Source organism: Mesocricetus auratus, unplaced genomic scaffold (genome assembly GCF_017639785.1).
Source record: "Mesocricetus auratus isolate SY011 unplaced genomic scaffold, BCM_Maur_2.0 Super-Scaffold_100025, whole genome shotgun sequence".
NCBI classification, from domain to species: domain Eukaryota; kingdom Metazoa; phylum Chordata; class Mammalia; order Rodentia; family Cricetidae; genus Mesocricetus; species Mesocricetus auratus.
In genome coordinates this window covers 17885068-17909204 of record NW_024429206.1, presented here as the reverse complement: position 1 = coordinate 17909204, position 24137 = coordinate 17885068, and the positions used below count along the sequence as shown (strand labels likewise).

Sequence of the window (24137 nt, the reverse complement as noted above, 5' to 3'; positions counted from 1 at the left end):
CATAAACTCATATAAAAGCACATGTACATACACATAAGAATAATAAAATTTCTAAATAGTATTGTATGGAAATTTGGCATAGAAACCACCCCCCCCACACACAGAAAGACTATTGAACTACCAGGTAAATTGATTTTTAATTTATTCCTCTTTTAGATTTATTTTTTTGTGTACAAGTGTTTTGTCTGCATGAATGCATGTGTGCCACATGGATGACTTGTGCCCCTAGAGGTTAGAAAAGGGTATCAGATCGCTTGGAGCTGGTGTAGGGATGCTTGTGAGTCACTGTGTGGGTGCTGGGAACTGAACCTTGCTTCTCAACAAGAGCAGCCAGTGCTCTTAACAACTGAGCCACCTCTCCAACCCCAGGTAAAGTGAATTTAGGTTTCACAAGAAACTCAATAGCAATATCCACAAAGTTGGTTTTACTGTGTCATGCCCATGGTTCATATTACTAATAATATAGACATTTATAAAGTGTCTAAATGTTCCTGGCATAGTAGGACTACAATAAGGACAGAGATTACCAAATTTAGGCCTGTAAGAAATATAATGTCCTGTGATGCGACTTACAAAAGTACTGGCAACTGTACTTCCCACATCTGTGTTGCCACTAGGTGTTTAGGAAAAGGACTGGCAAAATCCCATTCAATTGCTAGAAAACAGGTGCTGGGTGGGGAAGGCTGGCTCATTCCCCATTGTGTACGCTAGGATCTGGTAGAGAGGTGGGCTTTATGGCCAAGGATCTTCTGTTTTGTTTTTTTTTTCCTTGCAGCTCTATCAGTCATGAATTTCCTGCCTACAATCTTGAACATGCACATGAGGAATTGAAAAGAGCTATTTTGTCAGAGTCTAGCCAGAAAAAAAAAGTAATGCTTTAGTAACCTCAACAGAGGAGTTTGAATATGGGGACATAGACTATACAGCGATGAAAGAGTTAAGATCAAGATGATGGATGTTAACTACTGTGGGGGGGCACTGCCAGCCCTCCGGGAGGAGGGACAGAGATGGTGGTGGTTCTGGGGGCCAGTGCCAACTGCGGAGAGCAAAATGAGATGTGAGCAGAAGAGTTGCTTCAGGCAGCTGGAGCCAGAGAAGACGCCGCCACGGCCCACCAGTGGTAAGAGCTGCAGAACGGAGGTGGAAATGAATGCACTGTAGCCACCGTAATATCCTGCATTCTTATCTTCTACGGCCTCAGCAGATTCAGGTGGAGAAGCCAGAAGGCAAAGGGGCCCCGGAGGGAATGCTCCCCGTGAGCTAGGAGGAACCCGGAGAAGGGGATGGAGCCATAGACTGGACCCAGCATCCGTGGGCAGAAGGCATGTCATCTAGCTGCGTGATCCTCATCCAAACCTGTGGAAGATGGAAGCGAAGAAACTCCCTCCAGGGTCATTGTCTCCTTCCTGTTTCTGCTTCTCTCGCATCCTCTTCTACAATGGTCTGCCTGTGATAACTGTGAGCAGCTGTGAGCTTCATCTCTAACCATGGCCCACCAAAAACAGGGGCATCTATCAGGGAGTGAAGATGTTTTGGGTCTCATGCTGATGAGGGACTGCTGGTGGATAGTGGGTGGGTAGGAAACCCTGAATCACAAGGATAAAACGGTGCACACAGCAGAGAAGGGACTGGTCTTCAAAGTCTTCCACCAATGGAGTGACCACAAGACTCTGTTCTCAGAGTCTTGAAATCCTGAAGCAGACTTAGAACATAAAAACACCCCTCAAGAATCCCAGTTTCTAAAAAAATAGGATTTGATGTGTGTGTGTGTGTGTGTGTGTGTGTGTGTGTGTGTGTGTGTGTGTGTGTGTGGTTTGATGGGGGTACAGTGAAGGCCAGAAGAACATGCTGGCTCTGTTGAAAATGGAGTTATGTGTGTTTGTAAAAACCCCTTATAGGAGTGCTGAGATTCAAACCCAAGTCCTCAGGACTGAGAAAAGTGCTCTTAACCCCTGAGCCATATTTCCAGCCAACACTCCCACCCTTAATAAAGTTGCCCCACCACACTCATATCTAAAGTCTGCAGTATGTTACTTCACCAGAAGGGGCAGTACTCTCACCAATGGCACTGATAGTTGTGTGTCTAATTTCAAATGCTAAACCTATCAGTTTTCAAACTGAGGATATGATGTGTGTACATCAGACTCCTTGGATATGCTGAACATTAAAAAACACCTTTGATATTTTCCATAAAATGAGAAATTACTTGTGTTCTGTATAAAATAAAGCCCAGCAATACGAAGTTCATGTATTTGTTGTTCTCATAGTTTGTAGAAGGCAGCACACCTGGTCCCGAAGCAACAGGGTGTCTGCCTCTGGGAGAAGCAGCAGGGAAGAGTCTCTGGGTTTGCAGACTTAGTCAGAAAAGGCATAGATGCTCAAAGTCAGGACATGCTGAATTAAATGTTGACTGACTTAAGCTTAAATATCTTTAGTTAATGCTTGACTGGGTGAGTACCACCTTGATGGTTGACCTCCTGGCATGATAATTTATCATTCATCCCTCCCCCATGTGTGTATGAGACTGTGCATGTGACACCCTGTGTGTATGACTGTGTTTGTGTGTCTATAAGTGTATATCTGTTGTGTGTGTTTTGGTGTATGTAAAGGTGGCGGTGGAGTTCATGGTGACTGAATCCAGGACATTGCATATGCCAATCAAGTCTTCTGCCACTAATCTACACCCCCCAGGCTTTCAAAGGACTTCAGAAAACTCTTTCCATCTGTTGTGATTAGCTTTAACTGTCAACTTGACACAGCCTATAGACACCTCAACTAAGGAACTGTTGGGTCAGACTGGACTATGGGAAAGTCTATGGGAAATTGTTGTATGAGGTCCAGCCCACTGTGGGTGGTGTCATTCCCTAGGCTGGTGTTTCTGTGTCATAGAAGAAAGCCAGCTGAGTGCACTTCAGTGAGTGAGACAGCAAGCCTTATCTGCCGCATCCTCCATATCCTTCTGCATTTCCATGGCCAACTGAGTTCCTTGGTTGGAGGTGATGACATGCGTGCCTTTGGGTTCCTGCTCTGACATGCTCTGGAATTGTAAGATGAAACAAACCTTTTCCTTCCCCAAGTTGCTTTTTATCAGAGCAACAGAAATGAAACTAGAATACCCTCTCTGCTGAAAGTCCTCCTTCAAAGTTCTGACAGAGGATGCAGTCTGGAGGTCCGATGGTGGAGAGGAAGCAGCTGACACTGGATCTGCCTGCTCCATCTGCACCTGGGCCCCAGGCCAGGGTCTGCCCAAGTATGCCATTGCAGATATGTGGGAGGAAACACAAAAGGACCTTTAAACATGTTATAACTGATGTATTTATCTCAATGCCTTTTTTTTTTCAGAAATGCAATTAGTATGTAAAACAGTGGCTTTTATGGAAATGACTGCTTGGGGCTGAGCTCAGATGAGAAGATTAGAACAGAGAAAAACTGTGTGAAGCCAGTGGACGTGCCTGTGACAGAAAGGCGTAAAAATCACTAAGGGCCTTTAGAGGGCGACTGAGAATTAGAAAATAGGATGTGAGTTACAGGTAATTTTTTGTCTTTGAAGGTGGGGGTCTTTAAGTGTAGCATCCTGTACATGCTTTCTGTTCTCCAAAATGCCACCCCCTGTGTGTGTGTGTGTTTTCAGTTGAACTTTTAAAACTAAGCCCCTATGTTTCTGGAGAAAACACAGAAGCCATCATCAAACTAAATAAAGACATCAAAGGTGTTATTCAGTCAGACAGATGAACTCACAGCACCTTGTGCTATGGAGCTGGGGACGTAAAAAAACAAAAGTAATTTCTATACCTCCATTTCAGCTCCCTCATGTCCAAAAGCTAATGGCTGGTGAGGTGATACCTTCATGCATTTGTGTGTGTGTGTGTGTGTGTGTGTGTGTGTGTGTGTGTGTGTGTGTGCATGAATGCATGCATGAGTCTAGGTGAGTATGCATGTATATGTGTGTGTTCACACACATATTTTCATACAAGCACTGGCTGTGCATTTTCTCCTGAAGAGTAGAAACCAGAAAGATGCAGTTATATTAAAGATTTTTCTCTTAAGTCTCATCTCTAAGCTGGGGCATACCAGACTTTATAGACCAAAGTTGGTACTGATCCACCAACATGTAAGAAGTCACTTGACCGTTATGTGGAGTCTCCTGTCATGGCTCCTTGGTCAGAAAGTCCTGTTAAAATTCCCACCTTGAGTCAGGCATGGTAGCACATGATTTTAATCTCAACACTCAGAGGCAGGTGAGTTCAAGGCCACCCTGGTCTACATAGTCAGGTGTAGTCAGCCAGAGCTACATAGTGAGACCTGTCTCAGCAACTGAATATTGAAGAGAAAAGAACCATGGTGGGGGGCACTCACTGCTCCTGGTGCTTTGATTCCCAGAAGCTCTGAGGAAGAGACAGAGGAAAGAAGGCTTCTTTCAGTGTCCTATGAGCAGGTCCTGCAGGGTCACTATGGACATTAAGATGACACTGGATATGTATCCTCCCAAATCCAGAGTTCCATGTTCAAAGGTTCATTTTCAAATAGATTTGGATCAGGTGTGGGAATTCTTCCCAAACACTGACCTTCACTGTCCAAGCCCATAAGAGTTAGGACAAAACCAAGTCTAGGAAGCTCGTCTGATAAAAAGACACAGGTGAGTCACGGGCCAGATGCAGTGTGAGAACAGAGCTGAATCCAGAGTCAAAACATTTGCTGTAAATGACACAGACAGAAAAACTGTTGATGTCAAATGGGGACATGGGTAGTTTTGATCACAGTGATGTTAGGTAAGAGAATGCACATGTCTCAGAAAGTACATTCACTCTCAAGGGATCCCATTGGGACAACCTATTTATTAGCAGTTCAGAAAATTTTGCAGAAATCCATATACAGACATGTGCAGTGGTGTACAGAAATTGATCTGGAGAAAAAGTTGAAAAGCATATGGATTCTTTTTATTATTTTTGCAATTTCTCTAAAATATCTAAAATTATTTTGATTAAGTAATTTCTTTATGCATACTAGACAGTGCTGAAGACACAATTGTACATTTGCCCTGGGTACATGTAGCAATGTTGGGAGCCACTTGGGTTGGCATTATTTGGAGACAGCATGCTGCAGGCAAGAACTCCTGCCTAACACACCACTCCCCCATGTCAGCATGGCAGTTTGGCGAGGTTGAGAAACACAGAGTCAAGCATTTTAATGAAAGAGAAATCCTATTAATCACTGGCAGACCTGGAGAAGTTTCTGAACTACCTAGAAGTCAGCACTATTTGTTGGCAATGGCATTCCTCCTTAGCCTTTGCTCTCTCTGACTCATCCACTGCCACTCAATCCATACTGTCTGTCAAGTGTGTTGTGGTCCTGCCCAGTGTTCATCAACTCAATGTGCTCACCATTCCTCTGTCTTCTTCTGATGCCAACACATTTCTTCTTCTAGGAAGACTACTCTTCCAGCTCTAGCCATGCAGACTAGATAATGTTCTAGCTTCCGTTTAGATGTTGTATTAAAACACAATAACTCAAAGCTACTTAGGGGAGGAAAGGGCTTTTCTGTCTTACACTTCTAAATCATAGTCTATCATTGAGGGAAGTTGGGGAATAAACTCAAGAAAGAATTTGAAGCAGAAACCATGGAGGAGCATTGCTTGATCACAGGTTCATGCTCAGCTAGCCTTCTTATACAGCCCGGGTCAATCAGCCTAGGGAATGGTGCTCCCCACAGTGAAATGAACTCTCCTGCATCAATTAAAACTCAAGATGACCCCTCAAGAGATATGCCAAACAGGCAAATCTGATTTAGACAACTCCCCAATTGAGGCTTTCCTCTCAGATGACTGCAGCCTGTGTCAAGTTGACAATTAAATCCAACCAGGAGCGATGGGAACCGTAATATGTGTGGGTTCCAGTGCTGTGACACCATGTGATAATCAAATATGGGACACTAATAATGCCTTATCATTTCCACTCAGTGTAGTGGTTAATGGCAGAGATGGGAACCAGCTACTCTGGGGACTTAAAAGCAGTGTTATGGTTCCTCCTTTGCAGGCTGGGGCTGGAGCACTTAGCAGCAAACAACACATGTGGACATGAGATTTTATTTTCTAAAGACCACTCAACAATAAATGTAACTGAGCCAAGACAGGGAAGGTACAGATAAGCCTGGAACATCTTATATCCAGAAAGTAGGACAGCTTCAAGAAAAATGAAGACCTGTCAAAATGACACAGACAACACTGTAAAAATGGCTTCCATGACCAAATTTAAGATATTTTAAGCATCAAAATAAACAGGAATGGTAATAAAATAAAGATAGGTACAAAAAGAATCTGGGCTCAAAATGAAAACCTGGCATTCAACCAAGAATTGACATATTTGGAGTCTCCATATACCCTCACCACAAAATGTAAGTATTGATTAAAAAATGATTTAGAAGATCTCACAGCAAGGGAGCCTGGAGGAGATCACTTTGATCAAGCAGCCAGAGTAGGCATTTCCTTAAGGGAATGTTCTTACTTGTGTAGCCTGATAAATGACAGCAGTCACAACTTGATGGACAGCCCATCAAGGTGGGGAAGGAACGGAGGTGGGAGAATGAGGCATTTGGTCACATTGCACCCAGAGTCAGGGAAAACAGAGAGGAGATCACTAGTGCTCAGCTCACTTTCTCCATTTGACACGACCCAAGACCCCAGCATATGGGATGGTGCCACCCGGAGTGGGCAAGTCTTCCCATTTCAGGCAAACCTCCATGACAATTCCCTCATAGACATGTGTTTCTATGTACCTCTAAATTCAGTCATATTGACAATGAAGATTAGCCACTATGGTCATAAAAAGACTAGCCTGCACCTTCTACAGTGTCAAAGTCATGGAAGTCAAAGGAACACTGAGAAAAATAAAGAAACATGACAAGGTTAGAGAGTTGGCTCAGTGGTTACAAGCACCAGCAGCTCTTCCAGAGGACCAGAGTTCAGTTCCCAGCACCCACATAGAAGCTCATAACCACCTGTAACTCTAGCTCTGGGGGACCCAATGCCCTTTTCTGGCTTCTGTGGGCACTGTACTCAGGTGCATATCCACATATGCATCCGGTGTACACATAACAAAAAATAAGTAACAAATGAAAAGGGACCAGGACAACTAAAAAGCACACGGAGTTCTGAGCTTGACTGACTGTTACAAGGGACAGTACTAAGACCACAGCAAGCAGTACCTTGGGTCTGAGGATCAGATAGGGTATCAGAGGGATGAGAATTCCCTGATTTCAATGGTTTGTTACAGCTTTGTAAGAGACCATCTTAGTTTTTTAAGAAAAACGAAGCCCATTGGGAGTGGCTTGCAGTTCACCGCAGCTTTGGCTGTTAATATGATGGGAGCCTCTGTGAGGCTGTGGCAAAGGACATACAATTATGTGACCCTGTGAATTGGCTGCGTGGGAGGTTTCCAGTCTCAGAGGCAGCTGGTACTGCCTGAAGGTGGTGGGAATTTAGAAGAAAGGACTGTCCATTTTGGCTGGTTTTCCTTTAGGAAGAAAGCAACAGCCCCAAATTCAAGTGATGATGTTATTTGAGAACAGAGGAATGAGACACCCAAGAGAAAAACATCCTTCCTAGAACCCAGTCCCTGAGGACCCTCTGTTAGCCAAGGCTATCCAGGATCAGAATCAGTGGGTGTAGACAGGGAGACTCATCTTGAGCAACCAACTCACATGAAGGCAGAAGCAGCTGGGGTCAATAGCTGCCAGCAGCAGGGAAAGTCCAAAACTGTAGTTCAAAATCCCAACTTGGCCTTTGTGGGGGAAGCCATTCTGTTGGTATAATGAGGACTTCACCTCCCTGAATGGGGCCCACCCATGTCCACGAAAACCTCATATACACTCAAAGTCTACCAAAGTAGACACTAAGTTCAAAATGTTAAAATTAAATAGAAATTCAAAATAATTTTCTTTAAAATTAGAAAAAAACAGATAAATAAAACCCAGAATAATGTCTGATCAAATATCTGGGCTCTGTTGTCCAGACATATTGATCCATAAAATTAGCCATTGCAGAACTGAAGACCTCAGGAGTGAGTGTGTGTGTGTGTGTGTGTGTGTGCCTCCAAAGCTAGTCAGGGACCTCTTAAGCATAGCCACTAAGCCTTTCTCCTCACATAGCCATAGCCAGGGGGTCAACTGGGCATCAGAAGGCAGGGGTGGATTCCAGTTAGGAAAGGGTGCTTGTTAACAGAACTTGTGTACACAAGATGAAAATGTTTGGGTTTGAGGAGAAATGAGAAAAGTCTGCTGCGAGTCAATTCATTAATGAAATGGGAACCTGGGGCTGTGTACTGACCCAAAACATTTACATAAGCTAAACGAAAAGAACACACTGCTACTTAGAAAACTGGAGATGCTACACGAACCTGGGGCAGAACAAATCGCCCTAGATGGAGACTGTTCACAGGGTACGTGTCTCCGCTTGGTGAGGATGGCAGAGGGGAGCCTTGGGGGCTGCAGTATGTAGCCAAGGCTTTAGGAATCCCATCGGGAGTCCTTTGTAGTCCTGGGTGGGAGAGGGGGGAGTTGGGAAAGAGGGATCCTTCCATTCTGTAGGGAGGGGGTCAGCGATGGAGAGCCTGGCCCACAGCCAGAGTTTGAGCATGCCAGACGGGTCAATGATTGAATGAATGAATGAATGAATGAATGAATGATTTCCAAAGCAAAGAGGACACTCTGAGTGGGAGATATTTTGGGTGATGGGGGAGTGTGTGTGTGTGTGTGTGTATGTGTGTGTGTGTCCCCGTGTCCCCATGTGGGTATGTAACTTCATGTGGTTGGTCACATGTGTGCCTGCCTACATGAAGAGGCCAGAGGGTCAATCTTGGGTGTTATTCCTCAGCTATCAGATACATTTCCTTTTTGAGACAGGGTCTCTTAATGGCCTGGAACTCACAGATTTGGCCAAGCCATATGTCAAGAGTGAGGCCCACGGATCCTCCCATATCTGCCTCCCTGGCACTGGGATTACAAGTGAGGACCTCTACATAGAGGATTTTCTATGTGCGTTCTGGGAATCAGTCTTCAGTTCTCAATCTCTTGCGGCAAGAACTTTACTGGCTGAACCTTTCCAAAGTTCCTGGAGACCCCTATGAAGTGGCTCCTTATTCACAAACATGAGAATCCAGCTGACTCCGCCCCCTGGAAGGGGCTTCTCCTGTCTTGACAGTGTCATTTGGCTGTTGTTCCTTTGCTGGTTGTTGAGACACTTGACTTCAACCCTGATTATCTAGTTCCCTTCGGCCAACAGCATCCTTTTTTAAAAGAAAACATTTATGCACATGAATGTTTTGCCTGAATGGAATGCATGCATATGCTCTTGACTCCTGAGATATCTCTTCAGCCTCAAATCTCTGCGCATCTTTATTCCTTTCTTACTCTCTGTCCTAGGGATTAAAATGGAGCTATGCTTGTGTCTCAAGTTCCAGAGACTGATCTGGCCGATCAGAAATTCCCATTCCCTTTGCCACATGGAAAGACTCAAATGTGGGTAATTATTGTCAAGTGACTCACTCTGGAAATTCTCAGTCACTTAGTAAGTCAATGTCTTTGGGATGGAAGTGCCCTACAGAAGGAACCTAAGTGTCAGGTGAGCTTCAGGTGACAGAGGCAAACTGTCCCATCATGACAACAAAGCCACTCAGAGGAGGTAAAGAGTGTCCTGTGACGCTGCTTGGTTCCTGGGTCCAACTGGGTCTGAAGGCCACAAGCATCCTTCAGTTATCGGTACTAACACACTGATGTGGACGAGAAGTTGGGATATTTGACTTATTCAAATAAAGATGCATAACTGAAAAACTGGACAACTCAGCATTTATTCACAGGTCATCACCAGGCAGGTGCAGGGAAACCGCCTCAGTAGCTAAACACAGTCATTGCTTCCCATGGAAACAAAAACGATGAAACAATATTTCCAAGGCTGATTCTCTCTCTCTCTCTCTCTCTCTCTCTCTCTTTCTCTCTCTCTCCCTCTCTCTCTCTCTCTCTCTCTCTCTCTCTCTCTCTCTCTCTCTCTCTCTCTGTGTTTAACTTCTTTTTATGGTGCAAGATTTCTTGTTTATCTTGTTGTTGCTTTTCTAAAAATCATTGCTAAAATGTAATCAAATAGTAAGAGCAGAAATTGGCAGTGTGTGCACATATATGTATGTGTGTCCTGGATAATGGGACAGTCTTCAAAGTTTCTTTAGTTTGAGAATATAAGAAACCCTTATTGCCTCACAAAATTGCGAATGGGTCACCACATGACCAGGCATGTGACACTACATCAACATTTTCCCAGTCAGGAGTTCACAGACCAGGCAGGGAGACATAGAGGAAAGGCGGTATTAAAGGCTGGGGGACTGGTTTAGCAAAACAAACAGAGTCCATTGAAGAACTGATGAGAAAATTCATTAAGGGGCATAGCCTGGGGGATGCTCTAGGCTGCTTTGATGGCTCTAGAAACTCAGGGGGAAAGTAGTGTTTAGGAAGGGAAGCCATGGAAGTGGTGGCTGTTGTATTTGGGACAACATAAACCCTGGCTCCCTGTTGTCTGTGACAGATGGTCACCTCTCACTGAATCTGCCTTTTCTTTTCCTTCTGAAATCATCAAGTTCACTGTTCTGTCTGCTTCATCATCATTCTCAGGCCTCTCTGAAAACATCTTGCTGTGACGAGACTATCTTACATGATTCTTGTTCTGGTGGTGCTAACACCACAAATTATAACAGCAAGTGTTTTGAACATCTTACGTGTGATAGTTTGGTGGCCCCAGAAGATGCATCTCCTCCGAGAGCCTGTGAATGCATCCTTATTTAGGAAAATGTCCTATAGACACCATTATGTTGAGAACTGCAAACATCCTGGACTAGGGTGGAATTCTCACTTGATGTCAAGTATCCTTACAGAGCAGAGGGGGCTGGAAAGATGGCTCTGTTGGTATGGTGCTTGCCTTGCAAGCATGAGGACCTGAGTTTGATCTCCAAAAGCCATATGAAAAGCTAGATGTGGCAGTTTGTGCTTGCTTTCCTCTGAGGAGGCAGAGACAAGTTGATCTCTGGGGTTCACTGTCTAGTCAGTCTATCCTAATTGGTGAGTCCTGGGCAATGAGATGGTATGTCAAAAATTAACCTGAGGAATTACACCCAAGGTAACCTCCCTGTGACCCCTCCCACCCTACACACAAAGACAGAGGGGAAAGGGTCCCTCCCAGAAGATAGCCATGTGAACACAGAGGCTGAACAGTGGATGCTAAAGCCTTAACACAGGAGCTACCAGAAGCTGTAGGAGTCAAGAAAGCTTCTTCCCTAGAGAGTCAGGGAAAGGTCTGACCCTGCTAGTACCCTGACTTAGGATTCTGGCTGAGAGAGAATAGATGCTCTATCTTAGGCTGTAGATTAAGTGGCACAGAAGCTGTCCACTGTGTGTTTTATCATGCCAGCCCTAGGAGACAGATGCTACGTGCCTCAGGCTCACACATATCTGTCCTGAAGACATAAGAAGTTGATCTGATCCTTGCTTCACAAGATAAGATCTGAGGCTTGGAAGAACTGTGCTGATTGTAATGGCCATGCCTATGAGGTCTCTGTGCTGGGAGAAGGATGTCTATAGATTTTTCTTAGAGCATCCACCCACCCACTTCTGGAAACAAATGTCTCTGTGGTTTCCCTCTGGGAGAGATACTCCTATCAAAAATGCATGGTGGTCCTGTGAGTGTCAGACAGTCAGTCAGTCTCATCTGACTCTAGACAGATGTGTACCTGGCTGGTCTAGTCACTGCCCATCTACACTGTAGAATTACTGAAGATTTTATACAGTTCTTTTTGTTTGCTTGCTTTGTAAGACCCAGGGTCCCTTACACACCAGGCAAGTTCCTACCAATAAGTGACATCCTTAAACCTGGGAAACTTATAAAAAACAAAAATGACCACTCTGACATACACACACACACACACACACACACACACACACACACACACACAGATGGGGGGGGAGAGGAAGAGGGAGAAGGAGAGGGAGAAGAGAGAGAGAGAGAGAGAGAGAGAGAGAGAGAGAGAGAGAGAGAGAGAGAGAGAGAGAGAACGTTCAGGTTTAGTCCAAATCTAAGAGTCTTCATTTCCTACAATCTACAACCTGAGCCAGAGACAAAAATCACTGAAAATGACCCTAACTCCCACTGCATCTAAACAGTGGTGCCCCCATGAGAGGCAGACATAATTGATGGCCATGGGCACCCTACAGAAAACTGCATATACTGTGTCCAGGAGACCCAGCACTGCAGATTTCTTTCTCCTCTGAGGCCTTAGATGCTTCTGATGCTAACGGCCTAGGTTCTCTGAGCAGTTCCTCTAGGAGTGGGCAGAACTGAGGCTCTCTCCCTTTTCAGGGCCACCGAAAAGCCTGTAAGTGACCCTTCTCAATACAGATCAGAGCATGCATCTTATATAGAAAAGATATCAAATCCTTGATGACTTTGGGATCCCAACCATTAAAGAGTCCTATTGTATTACTAACAACAGTCATGGGGAAGAAGATGTGTGTATGTTGCAAAAGATGGGATGTTGGTCACTGAAGAGTAGCATAACCCGTTCTCTTGGAAATTTTGCTAACTCAGACACTAGTATTGACCTTCCTTGTCTCCTAGAGGCAGCAACTTTTAAATCCCCAGGGTGCTTAAGCAAGTGAACTGAGTAAAGGTAGGAGAAAGAATAAAGACCTGTAGGGACACTGGCATCAGCATGCCCAAAGAGACTACTCAGAAACAAGTCTGAGCCGATTAAATGTGATTTTTCACTCTTCTAGGAACTATACCGCAACAATTCTTAATCAACAATTCTCTTGGTGGCACCTAACACATAAGAGGGCAAGCACTTCAAAATGATTTCATGTAAAGGAAAAGAAATACTGGAAATGTACTCTTTTAAGGTTAGTATAAAGCCTATGGAGCAGTATAATGCAGCTTGAATGTAAGCTTTGATGAATTAAAGATGCATTTTGTAAACCTTAGGGCAATGTGTAAAACCGAATAGGAAGAGCAAATGAGCCCATCAAGGAGATAAAATAGAATCACGGGAAATGCTTAACCCTAAAGCAGAAAAAGACTTGGGAAGAATAGGGAGCAGAAGGGACATGAAGGGAAACAGTGTGCACAGTGTCAGCTCTTAATGTAATATGCAGACAATTACATTACATATAAATGGTATAAACATGATGACTAAAAGACAGAGATTAGCAGAGTGGATAAACAAAAGAAACCCAACTATACGCTCTTTGTACACCATCACCAGTATATATAAGAGACAGTGATTTGGGGTTAGAGTCATGGACCAGTGGTTAAGAGTAAAGACTGTTCTTCAAAGGACCTGGATTTGGTACCCAGAACCCACATGACAGTTCACAACCTTGAGGAACTACAGTTCCAGGGGATCTGCTGCCCTCTTCTGGCCTCTGAGGGCACTGGACTCACATGTATTCACTGGCCCCAGTCTTAGATGATGGTCAGAGATTCTTGTGACTTTGGCTCAGGGAATGGTTTTCTAGATTTGGCACCAAAAGCACAATTATTAAGAGAAACTTTCATTAAAATTTGAAATCCAATTTTCATAGGATAACTGGACAGAAACATCTTTCAGACACTGTCTGATGAGGGCTCACATCCAGAACACAGAAATTGCCTGAAAAGTAGAAAGCAAGAAACAAAAAACAAAATAACCAATTTTTAAAAGTGGGCATGCAGTATTTGAAAAGGTCATTTTACCAAAGGAGGTGTATGAATGGCCATGAAATCCAAGGACACTCCACCTTATCTGTCAGAAGATTGAGGATAAATGAAACCTCAAAGAAGTAAATAAAACATAAAAAGTTAAAAAACAATCCTAAATAAGGACCATCGAGAAGCTTAAGGTAAGGGAACTTGCTACTAAGTCTGACAACCTGAGTTCTACCTCTCGAGTCCTCATGGTAGAAAAGAGAGAACTCACTCCTCTGAGTCGCCTTCTCACCTCCACGTGTGTACACCCACACATATACATGCACACACCAAGAGAAAACAGTCTTAAAATCCCAAAGAAATACAAACTACTCAGCAACTGGAACTGGCAGACAAAACAAACAGCAATAATACCATGGGCGGCAGATGATACAAAATAACCCAGCTGATGGAAAACGAAATGCCAAAGTTACCAAATCACTGGGCAGCACTCCAAGGCCTAGATACTTATCCAGGAGGAACAAACCATGCTACTTCAAAACCCTGTCTGAATATTCTCAAGTTTTTCATAATTGCTAAAGCCCCGAGTCCTTCAAATGGCCTTCATTTGAGAAACAAGAAAACTGTTGCAGCCACTCAAGGGAATTTTATTCAGCATTAAAAAGGAATGCCCACCACTGGGGCAAAATGACTATGCATTATGGTGGTTTTATTAAAATGGGAAAAGTCCAAAGACCAAGAACAGTGTGTTAGGAATGATGGATGGAAGGAGATGGTACAGGGTTTCTGAAGGTGATCCCAAAGGTGACACATTTATTTTTGTTTGTTAAAACTTAGAACTACATATTTTAAAGGGAAAAATTTCACTGTATGCAATTTTTCCTCAATAAACATGACTTTTGAACAAAGAAGATAACTAATCCTTAAGGAATGGCTCAGTGGTTAAGAGCACTGGCCTCTTTTCCAGATAGCCCCAGGGTTTGATTCCCAGCACACACAAGGTAACTCAAGATAATCTACTCCAGTTCCAGGGATCCAACACCTTTTGCTTCTGGCCTCCATGAGTACTGCACACATGGTGCACAGACTTTAGGTGGAAAATACTAATATACAACAATAAAATTTAAAAAACTATATACTACTCATAGCAAATAGAAACAAGATCTTTTTTGTTTGGTAATTTACTCATAAATCTCTATGCAGTTGTGTGGTGTGGCATAGGAGTCCGACGCAGACACTTCGCAAATCTGGGCTTTCACATGGCTTCTTCCATTTTTTAAGACTAAAGATGCATTTTTATTCAATTAAAATATGAGACCTCTCCTATTAAAAATGCAGGCCATCTGCCCAGTCTTTTTGAGCATCGTGTGGACAGGCCATGTTTGCTGAGAGTCAGGTTAGAGGAAGAACTGAGGCAAGTCTAAGCCTCATGGTGTATCCTAAGTAGGGTTTCCAGGGACCTCTGGAAAGCTGACCAGATGGGGATGCTGAGTAATGGATGGGAAAAGGGCGGGCGGATGTGCCTGTGAGCTGAGCCCCTGGTCCCCACTGACAGCATGGCTGTGGACAGGGGAAAAGAACCCTTCTCGACCCAAGGTCCCCCGAATCCCCAGAGGGCTGAGATCCCAAAGAACTATTCATCTTTACTTCATTCCTTCAGTGGGCAACTGATCTTGAAGTTACTTCCGGTCTCTAAAGCTTCCTCTGTTTCGAGTGTCCCGTGCTTTATGCACCAGCAGTGACATGTGTGATGGCAGTACCATGTGCACAGCTTGCAGCCCACACCTCCACGGAGGCCTCTGTCCACCTGGGCATGTGCACATCGAAGTAACTGCGGGCCTTCAAACAGGTCCTAGTGGGCTAGCTGAGCGCATCTCTAGTCAACCTTCTCTGGGGCCCTACACCTGAGCTGAAGCCTTCGCAACCCTCGTGAGATCTCAGCCCTTCAGCCCCTCCCACCTGCGTTGAAGGCTGACAGGTGTAGCCTATGTTTCAGCTCAAGTTGGGTCTAAATCTCAGGGAGCAATTACTCTGTTTTCAATGTTCTGTCCTATTTATGGAAATTCCCAAGAACAACTGTGTTTTCAGCAATCCCCGGTAAGCGGTGAAGCTTCGACATCAAGCGTCAAAAGCACACACTTGGTTTTCCAGGGTTCCAAAAACACACACAGCGACCCTTGTACAAAGACCTGCTGGCAAGGTTGTTATTTTGTAAGACAGTGGGAATTTAAACAAGGATGAGAAGGTGTTTGCTTCTGTAAAGCACCGTGTGCAGGAGATGGCTGGTGGCAGGCGCAGGCACGTGCATCCTGGGGAATCTGAATCCCAGACTTAGAAAACAACAGAAAAGTGGGGCAGATGAAGCAGGCTGCAACACCAGACCTGAGGAGGCAGTTTCTCAAATGAAGGCCATTTGAGGGCAGGTTAGGGGTCCGCAGGCTAGAGGGGGAATGCATAGCCTAATGAGAGAGCTCCCGGCAAAGTGAGAGGCCCTGCTCCCAAAACCAAGGAGAGGAGACAGAACACAGAAGACACTGAGGGTTGGGCTCCTGCCTCTGCACACAGGTGCGAACACACACACCCGCTTGCACACACATGCAACATCCTACAGAGTAAACATCATTCTGGTTTAGCGCAACACTGGGATGAGCTGCGAGCTTTTGATCAACGCTGCAAAGTGAAAACACATTTGGCAGATGAGGCTTCAGGAACCAATCTTAGGAGCCCCACCCGGTGAAACCTAGCAAATCCAGGTGCCTGGGGGAGAGGGGGGCGCTTTGCATCACATGGGCTTTCCCAGCCCTGCAATCTCCACCATGCCAGCCCCACCCCAAAGCCTTCAATCGCCAACCCAAGGTCTACACCGGTCACTGCAATAACAGCCTCTGAGCACAAGTGAAATCTGGGTCTCTTTCTCTTTCTTTCTAAATACCCATTAAGCTATTTGGTGGTCAGAATCCGCGGCGAAGTGTGTGCTGAAAGCAGCCTCTGGGTTAATAGCAGAATACAGGTAAAGGATCTTGAATTTCTACCCTTTGCAATAAAGGCAGAAAGACCACCCCCCCCTCCCAGTTTACCCGGGGCTCTGGGGAAACAGAACCCACTGGAAGGAAGATAAACGTGCATAACGTATGGCAGGCTTGTCTGGGGAATGCTCCACGAGTAAGGGGCATCCCCCGGTTTCACATGGAGCAGTAAAGACTTTGTAAAGCAAATTCTACTTTTTAACACCAATTGGCAACTTGTCTCCCCGGATACATTTCCAACATAGCCCATGGGGCAACCGACTGGAGAGAGGTTTTAACATCCTCTCAGGTAGATCAGAGAGGAACCTCAGTCTCCTCCCTGTTCGTGGCTGCTCTTGAACCTGTCTCTCTGCGGGAGGGACACCGTAGAACATCCGGGCTTAACCTACAGCTCACGAGATCCTGGCCAGGGCTCCCTGACCGCACCCCGGGGCTCCGGGACTCTAAGCGACAGAAGCCAGAGGCTCTGGTTCTTCAGCCCCGCCCGCCGACAACCGGACCCAAAAAAGGGTAATAATCCGACTTAGCGACCATAGCAGCAGCAGCGAAGCTCTGGCCAGCCTGAGTCAGCCCGTTTTCGCAAGTCTCCAGAAACCTGCAGAGTCCTGGTTCCCATGGCCCGGGGCAAAGGACCGAAGTGGGAGCCTGTTAGCAGACTTGCTGGAAACCAGGGCGGCCTGACGCTCCTAACGCCACCGCTTGGTCTACTGCGGGGCGGAAAGTCCTGGGTTTCTCAAAACCGGGGAAGGGGCCGCGGGAAACCGGGATCCTCCCCGCACCCGGCAGCTGCACCAAGTCCGGGGTGCGCAGTTCCGTGTAGAACTTAGGGTGCAGCCCAGACCCAGAGTCCGACAGCCACGCCTCCCCTCTCTCCGGGAGGGAGGCTGAAGGGTTTCGGGGTGCGCTGCCGTGGCGGATCTCTAGTCGCGGCTCAATCGCTCACAGCTGTGGTCGGGGCCCGCTGTCTTGAGAATTGGATGCTCTAGGTGGGACCCGGAGCCCTCGCAACCTGCGTTATCCTCTCCAACCGCGCCTTGGTTCCCCCGCAGCCCCGGAGGGATCCCGCGATCCCAGCCAGCGCCCTCCTTACCTTGGCCCATCAGCGCAGCCAGCACCAGGCTCAGCGCCCTGTACCTCGCCGCCCACCCCGGGGCCGCGCCCTCGGGGCGCATCGTGCCCGCTGTCACGCCACCCATCGCCAGCCCGGGTCCCGCGCCGGCTGCCCCATGCCCGGGGCCGCCCTCGGCAGCGCTACGGCTCCCGCGGCTGCTCCCGAGCGGGTCCAGACAACTTTTCTCGGGCTGCAGCCGCGGTCCTGCTGATCCCGCCCCCGGGCCCTCCCACTTCGGGCCCGCCCACTAAACCCTCCGGATCCTCCCACCTCCGGCCCCGCCCGCGGCAGGATGAAAGGAGGATGCTAACTCAGCCAGGAGGCCCGGGGCGCGCTGGCCTGGGGACCAAGAACCGGGGAGGGAACAAGGCAAGTCAGGGACTTGGAATCGTCTCCTCCCGCCGCGGAGACCCCTCCTTGAAGCTTTCTGCCTCCGTGCAGCCACATCTTGCAGGACGACTCTGTCCAGGTGCCCGCCACGCAGGATGGAGCTGGACCCTTGCGTTCTGGGTTTTGTTATCTCCCACGGTCACTGCAACGTCTCGCGGTCGTCGATCCCCCATTGGCCACTTCAGGTCGTCTTCTACCGAGGACTGGGGACATCTGGAATTCAAAGTCACGTGCAGCTGTGGAGGAACTATCTAGGAGAACGATTGGATTCAGTGGGATGTATCCCAGTGGTTCAGTGGGATGTGTATCGATGTGTACCGGTACATGTGCTCCGCGAGCACTGCGTGTGGGAAAGCGCTGGCTAACTCCACTGTCTTTAGAAGCTGGCCTGGGGCATGTGGCAAAGGCTAGACTCGTTTTTCTGGATCTCTCCCAATTGTTGTGTGGAAATATATCCAACTGTCCAGGCTTAAAACAAAACAGCACCCCCCCCACACACACACCCACCATTCCCCAGTTGCGTTCTGGTGAGAGTGGTTTCTTCGTATACCCTGCAATCTGTTTTCTCTCGATTTCCCTGGCGCTCCATTCTGGCATCACCAGTTTCCAGTAACATCCCTGCATGCTTACTGATGATAGGGTTTCATTGACTGCTCAGGAGTCTGGGCAGTGTGCTGTGGACAGGACCTGACACCTCCTCTGGGCTGGAAGCAAAAGGTTCCCAGGCTGGAGGCCCAGGCCTCCATCTGCCACCAGCTCTACAAAACCGGGATTCCTCACCCTGGCAGGAACCTCACACTGCGCATGCTCGGGGATTCCCTCGCCCACCCAGGGTTAACTGGATTCGGTTGACCAGTCCTTCGGGAAAGTTTTCAAAACAAAACAAACATAACAGTGATTGATGCAGGACAAACAGCAGGGAAAGGGCCAGCCTTCCCAACCCCAAGTTCTTAAGACAGCATAAGAAGTCCCAGGGTGCACCTGCCTTGAAGACAAGATCATACCTGAAAGGGGACCCTGCTCTCAAAGGCCTGGTGATGCCAGTAATGGCCCAACCCTCCAGCTCAATTCGCTACTGTGGACACATCCTTGGGGAGCAATAATGAAGTCACTTGGGCACCTAGAATGGAAGGCACATTGTCTCATTTTTTTTAAGCCTGAAAGTCTATCGAGAATGAATATTTTTTTTATTCAAGTGTTTGGCCTCCTACCAGCAGGGAGAAATGCAACAACCCATTATATCAGATTGAGGGATGAGGTCTGCTCCATCCCCCAACCTCCTATTCCATAAGTAGGAATAGCACATAAAGCCCCGAGTGGGCTCTCATCGCCAGGTCTACAGCTGGAACCACCAGACAGGCACCTGCTGTCTTCCAGCCCCTCGGACTTCTGATGCATCTCACTTCCTGATCCTCCAAGAATGAACAGAAGGAGACCAAAGCAAAGAGAGTTTCCCTTCTGCAAGCTCCACTTTGAGACCTCCTTTAATCTGCCATGTGACCTTCTAAATAGCAACCAAACACTCACACAGATCCAACAATGGGGCAGAGGATTGTCGGTTCCTTTATCTCAGCTAGGGAAACCTGCAGGTTCCCCAGGCTAACAAAGTTTCCTGTATTTATTTATTTTTTAAGCTCTGTATTATTGAACCTCAAAATCATTAATTCTTTAACTGAAATTGCTTCCAGATGCTTGCCTGAGTCTCATAAGCAACACGAAGGATCACTAATCTCCTCAAAGGGTATTGCGAAACTCCCCGTAGGCTGTGGGCACATGGAGACAATTAACATGATTTATAGGAGGGCAGAATTATTGGCAAGAGAAAGCCCATGGCCTCCACATGTGCCCGGGGCTTCTAACTGAAAGAGGCCACTTTTTAGATTTATTTTGTTCATGCTGAAATCTTAAATGGTTGACATTGCATAAGACGAAGTTTAGAAGTTGGTGTAGCTTAGAGCCTCTTGTGATGCCCGACTCCAAGCAAGGGTGTGTGTCTGTGTATTGCTGTGTTATGCGTTAAATGAGCAAATGTTACTGATGGCAGGTCAAGACCAGCTATGGATTGAGCATCTGTGGTCAGCTTGAAAAACAAACAGGACCTTAACTCTAGTGCTTATTGGTTGATGTAGAAAACAAAGAAGAAAGAAAAATAGAAAATACATATTAAGTTTAATATGCCAGTGATACCCACATTGAAACAACACCCTGAATAACACGTGTCTTTCAGCTATTCAACAAACACTGTTACTGGTCATCAGAAGTTTCTAGAGGGTTCTGAGAGTGGAAAAAACCAAGGTTCCCTGATGGTTATCCTTGATTGACAGCTGGATGGAATTTAGACTCCTTTACAGAAAGAAGTCTCTGAGGGTGTCTGTGAGGGGCTTTCTAGATTGGTTTACCTGAGAAAGGAAGACACACCTTGGATGTGGGCAGTACTATCCCATTGGGTGGGGTCCTGCACAGGATAAAAAGGAGGCAGTGAGCTGAGCACCAGCATCCATCTCTCTCTGCTTCCTGACTGTGGATGTCACGTGACCTGCTGCCTCTATGCCTTCCCTGCCATGAATGACTATACCTCAAACAGTGAGCCTGGACTACCCTTTTCTCTCTTAACCTGCTTTGTCAAGTGTTTTGTCGCAGCAATAAGATTCCTAAACTCGACTTTCTTTTCTCACGGCGGAGAAGAGCCCCAGGGAGGCTGTCCGCCATTGTGAACTGTGACTTTCAGCAATGTTTTTTTATTTTTTTATTTTTTGGTTTTTCGAGACAGGGTTTCTCTGTGTTATTTTGGAGGCTGTCGGTCCAGCCTGGCCTTGAACTCACAGAGATCTGCCTGCCTCTGCCTCCCGAGTGCTGGGATTAAAGGCATGTGCCACCACCACCCGGTTTCAGCAATGTTTTAAAGGGAAAATGCAATAGTGAGGACGGGACAACATTCAGGATGGGAACGGAGATGAACAGAGGGTTTGCAGGAAAATTCACTGTGTAAAGACCGGGCTCTGCTAGGACCCTGCCCCTGGAGGCAGCAGAGGAAGCTAGAAGTGTCCTGAGAACCTCTGGATGCATCTGGGGAGGCCCTGGACCAGTGCCAGCCATAGTGGATAAGTGAAGCAACTGATGGACCTGTGTAGTTGCGAGAGGGGAGGCGGCATCTTGGGCAGCAGGGTACCTGGGGTTGCCCTGTATAGAGTTGGGGAAATTCCGGGGTGGGAGGCAGCCTAGGCCACTAATTAGGAAATTGAGACCCGTAGAGAAGGTCACATCATTGCTATGAAAATCAACTTTCTACCCAGGGAGTAGGCTCAGGTAGTAAAGGCATTTGCCACCAAGCCTGAGACCCCGAGTTCAGTCCCTAGGATAGAAGGGACTGAACCGCCTCCCACAGGCCAGGTATCCTCTGACCTCCACATACACTACACGGTGCGCCCCAACCCTCTCAAATAAAATAAATGCAAAATCAACTAAACACCACATTTTATGATCCTGGGCTGCTTGGTTCCAAGACCACACTTAGAGTGATCTGACAACATATCTCCATGTAGCAAACCCCAGTCTGAGGAGGAGGCAGCTGGGGCTGGAACATAAAGACAGGACCCTCTCCTGCCTCTCTGAGTGAGAGAAGAAGTCCCACCTTGAACCATCCGGTAAGGACACAAATGTTTAGGGAGTGCCTTCTGGGCACTTACTGTGCACTCTGGCTAACTTTCCTGTTTACTTGATTAATTTCCCATCCCATGTTAGCTCCAACCAGCTCAACTCTATGATCCCAGCTCTCCAAGGAGTGTGTGAGTGCAGTGAGAGGCACTTACCTCATGAAGAATCACCATGGATCTACAGATTATGTCTCCGTTTTCCCGATGAGGAATCAGAGATGGACACATTTCATCCGTAGCTCATTTAGTCAGGAATGGCAATGATGACTCTGCCAAGCATCCTGTGAACTTGCCATCCTTTATTGCCTTCAGTTCACAGATGTGAAAACTGATGTCAAAAGGGATGGTGTGGCTCCTTGGGGCTACCCAGCGTGGAAAAGGTGAGGAGCGATTCACTTGGGGTAACCTGGTCCTAGAGCCCATGCTCACAGTCGCTCACTGGGGTGATTTGTGTACAAGCTCATGCTCTCATGTGTCTGCTCCTGACACCAGGTGTCTGGGTGACTTTTATGGGGACTTCTTTGTGATGATGGGGTCTTTGTGCACTCCTTAGTCCTATTTCGCACGTTAAAAGTGATTATTCTATGGCAATGTTGCTGACAGTCTCCCAGCCCTTCATCCTAACATAGTCTCTATAATAGATGAGTATCCCTGATGGGAACATGGGCCTGGCTTCTCCTGTGAGGTGTGAGATGAATGTAACTCTCACCTGTGAGAACATCCGGAGTGATACTCTGATTCCCTACCTACCTCTCACCCTGTGTCCCGCAGGATACCCGCTGCACAAACGACTTCTCGAGCCTTGTCGGACAAAATCTACAGAGTGGATTCTCCGCTGGCCACTCCTCTGCCACTGTGCAAGAACAGCAGTGTTTATTTACTACAGGTCAATATGCTTCAGATTAGGTTACACATGAAACCAACTATAATGCATTTCCTTACGCACGTTTTCTACGTCATCATCACCATCTCCCATACAGAAGAGTTTTGACAGTGTTAGCTCACTCTCAGGACCATCCCATGGCGTTACTGTGGTTAAATCCATTTACGGATCATTCCGATTACAGATGCAGAATGGAGGGATTTTTGCCTAGTGTCTTGAAGCTGAAAATCGTCAGGGCAGGGATTCTAAACGAAGCACTCTGGCTAGAGAAACCCTTCACCGACGAAAACATTCTCCACCATTGCTGTTCACGTTCCACGGGGGCTTTGTTAAGATGTCCATTCTGACTGAGAATCTGGAGGTCTGGTGGCCACTGCCCTGCATTTCTCAAAAGCCTCCCTGTGGCGTGGAGTGTAGAGCAGTGGGCCTTTCTCTGAGTTTCTATCCAATTCTTTACCTGCTTATCTGCCTCCTCACGACCCAGACCACAATTATCTGAAAGTGTCATCAGTTAACTCTTTATTGCTTCCTAAGAACAACCGAGGTGAGCAGCTTATCATGTTATATCATCTCCCCAAAACACGAGACTAAACTGCTTTTGGTGACGTCGGCTGACAGTAGTTACTCACTGCATGGTGAGTCCAGTGTTTGGACAGCTCTGATCAAGGCACCAGCTATATCATCACTTGCTTTCTGAGGGACCCCAGTGAACACAGTTCCCTGCTAAACATTGAGGAACCTAAAGCATGGGATGAGAAGCAGCTGTCTGGTGTAGGAAGCCACCAGAATTGGAGGCATACACTACTGCACTATAGTGTAACCCGTCACCACCCAGACATCAGTCATTGATGTGTGTTTAGTGACATTCGGTCAGCTGTAGCCCCGGCCTTTGCGGTCATGGGCTTCTTCCTGCAGGGTTGACTCCCTGTGACTGGTCATCTTTTAATTCTTGTGTAGCTGTTGAGCGATGGTTATGAGCAAGGTCTCTTGCCTGTGCGGAGCCCATTGGGAGAGCAAGGCACATGCAGAGCAACCTGAATTAAATGAGTTAGATATTCCAGCGAGGAGAGAGCAGAGGTTTCCAGTGCTGACCCAAGTGGAGGAGCTAGCTTTTGGTGTCTACTGAGTAGGGAGAGTACAACCTCCATGTACAACCTCCAGTGACACTTCCTGAACCCCGTGGATTATAAAAGCATACAAAACAAGGACGTGGCTTTGGAGGAGGACGTGTTGGGGAGATGAGAGAAGGGAGGAAGGGAGGCGGGGAGTGAGGGAGGTGGTTATGACATTAGGACCTGCTAGATGCAGTCTATCCCATTACCCAGTCAAAGGCCATACTAACTCTTCAGGCTTCAGCACTGA

General features: G+C 46.7%; 1 protein-coding gene across 2 annotated transcripts in view; it reads right to left on the bottom strand.

The window, feature by feature from the left end:
- Nucleotides 1-18029, bottom strand: part of Tmem132c (transmembrane protein 132C) — a 288371-nt gene extending 270342 nt beyond the window's left edge. For both annotated transcript variants that reach the window (XM_005080598.4, XM_013120888.3), the window contains exon 1: nt 17829-18029. In XM_005080598.4, coding sequence (XP_005080655.1) covers nt 17829-17934 — 106 coding nt within the window. In that variant the 5' untranslated portion in view covers nt 17935-18029. The remainder of the gene's footprint in view (nt 1-17828) is intronic.
- Between the last annotated feature and the right edge of the window lie 6108 nt (nt 18030-24137).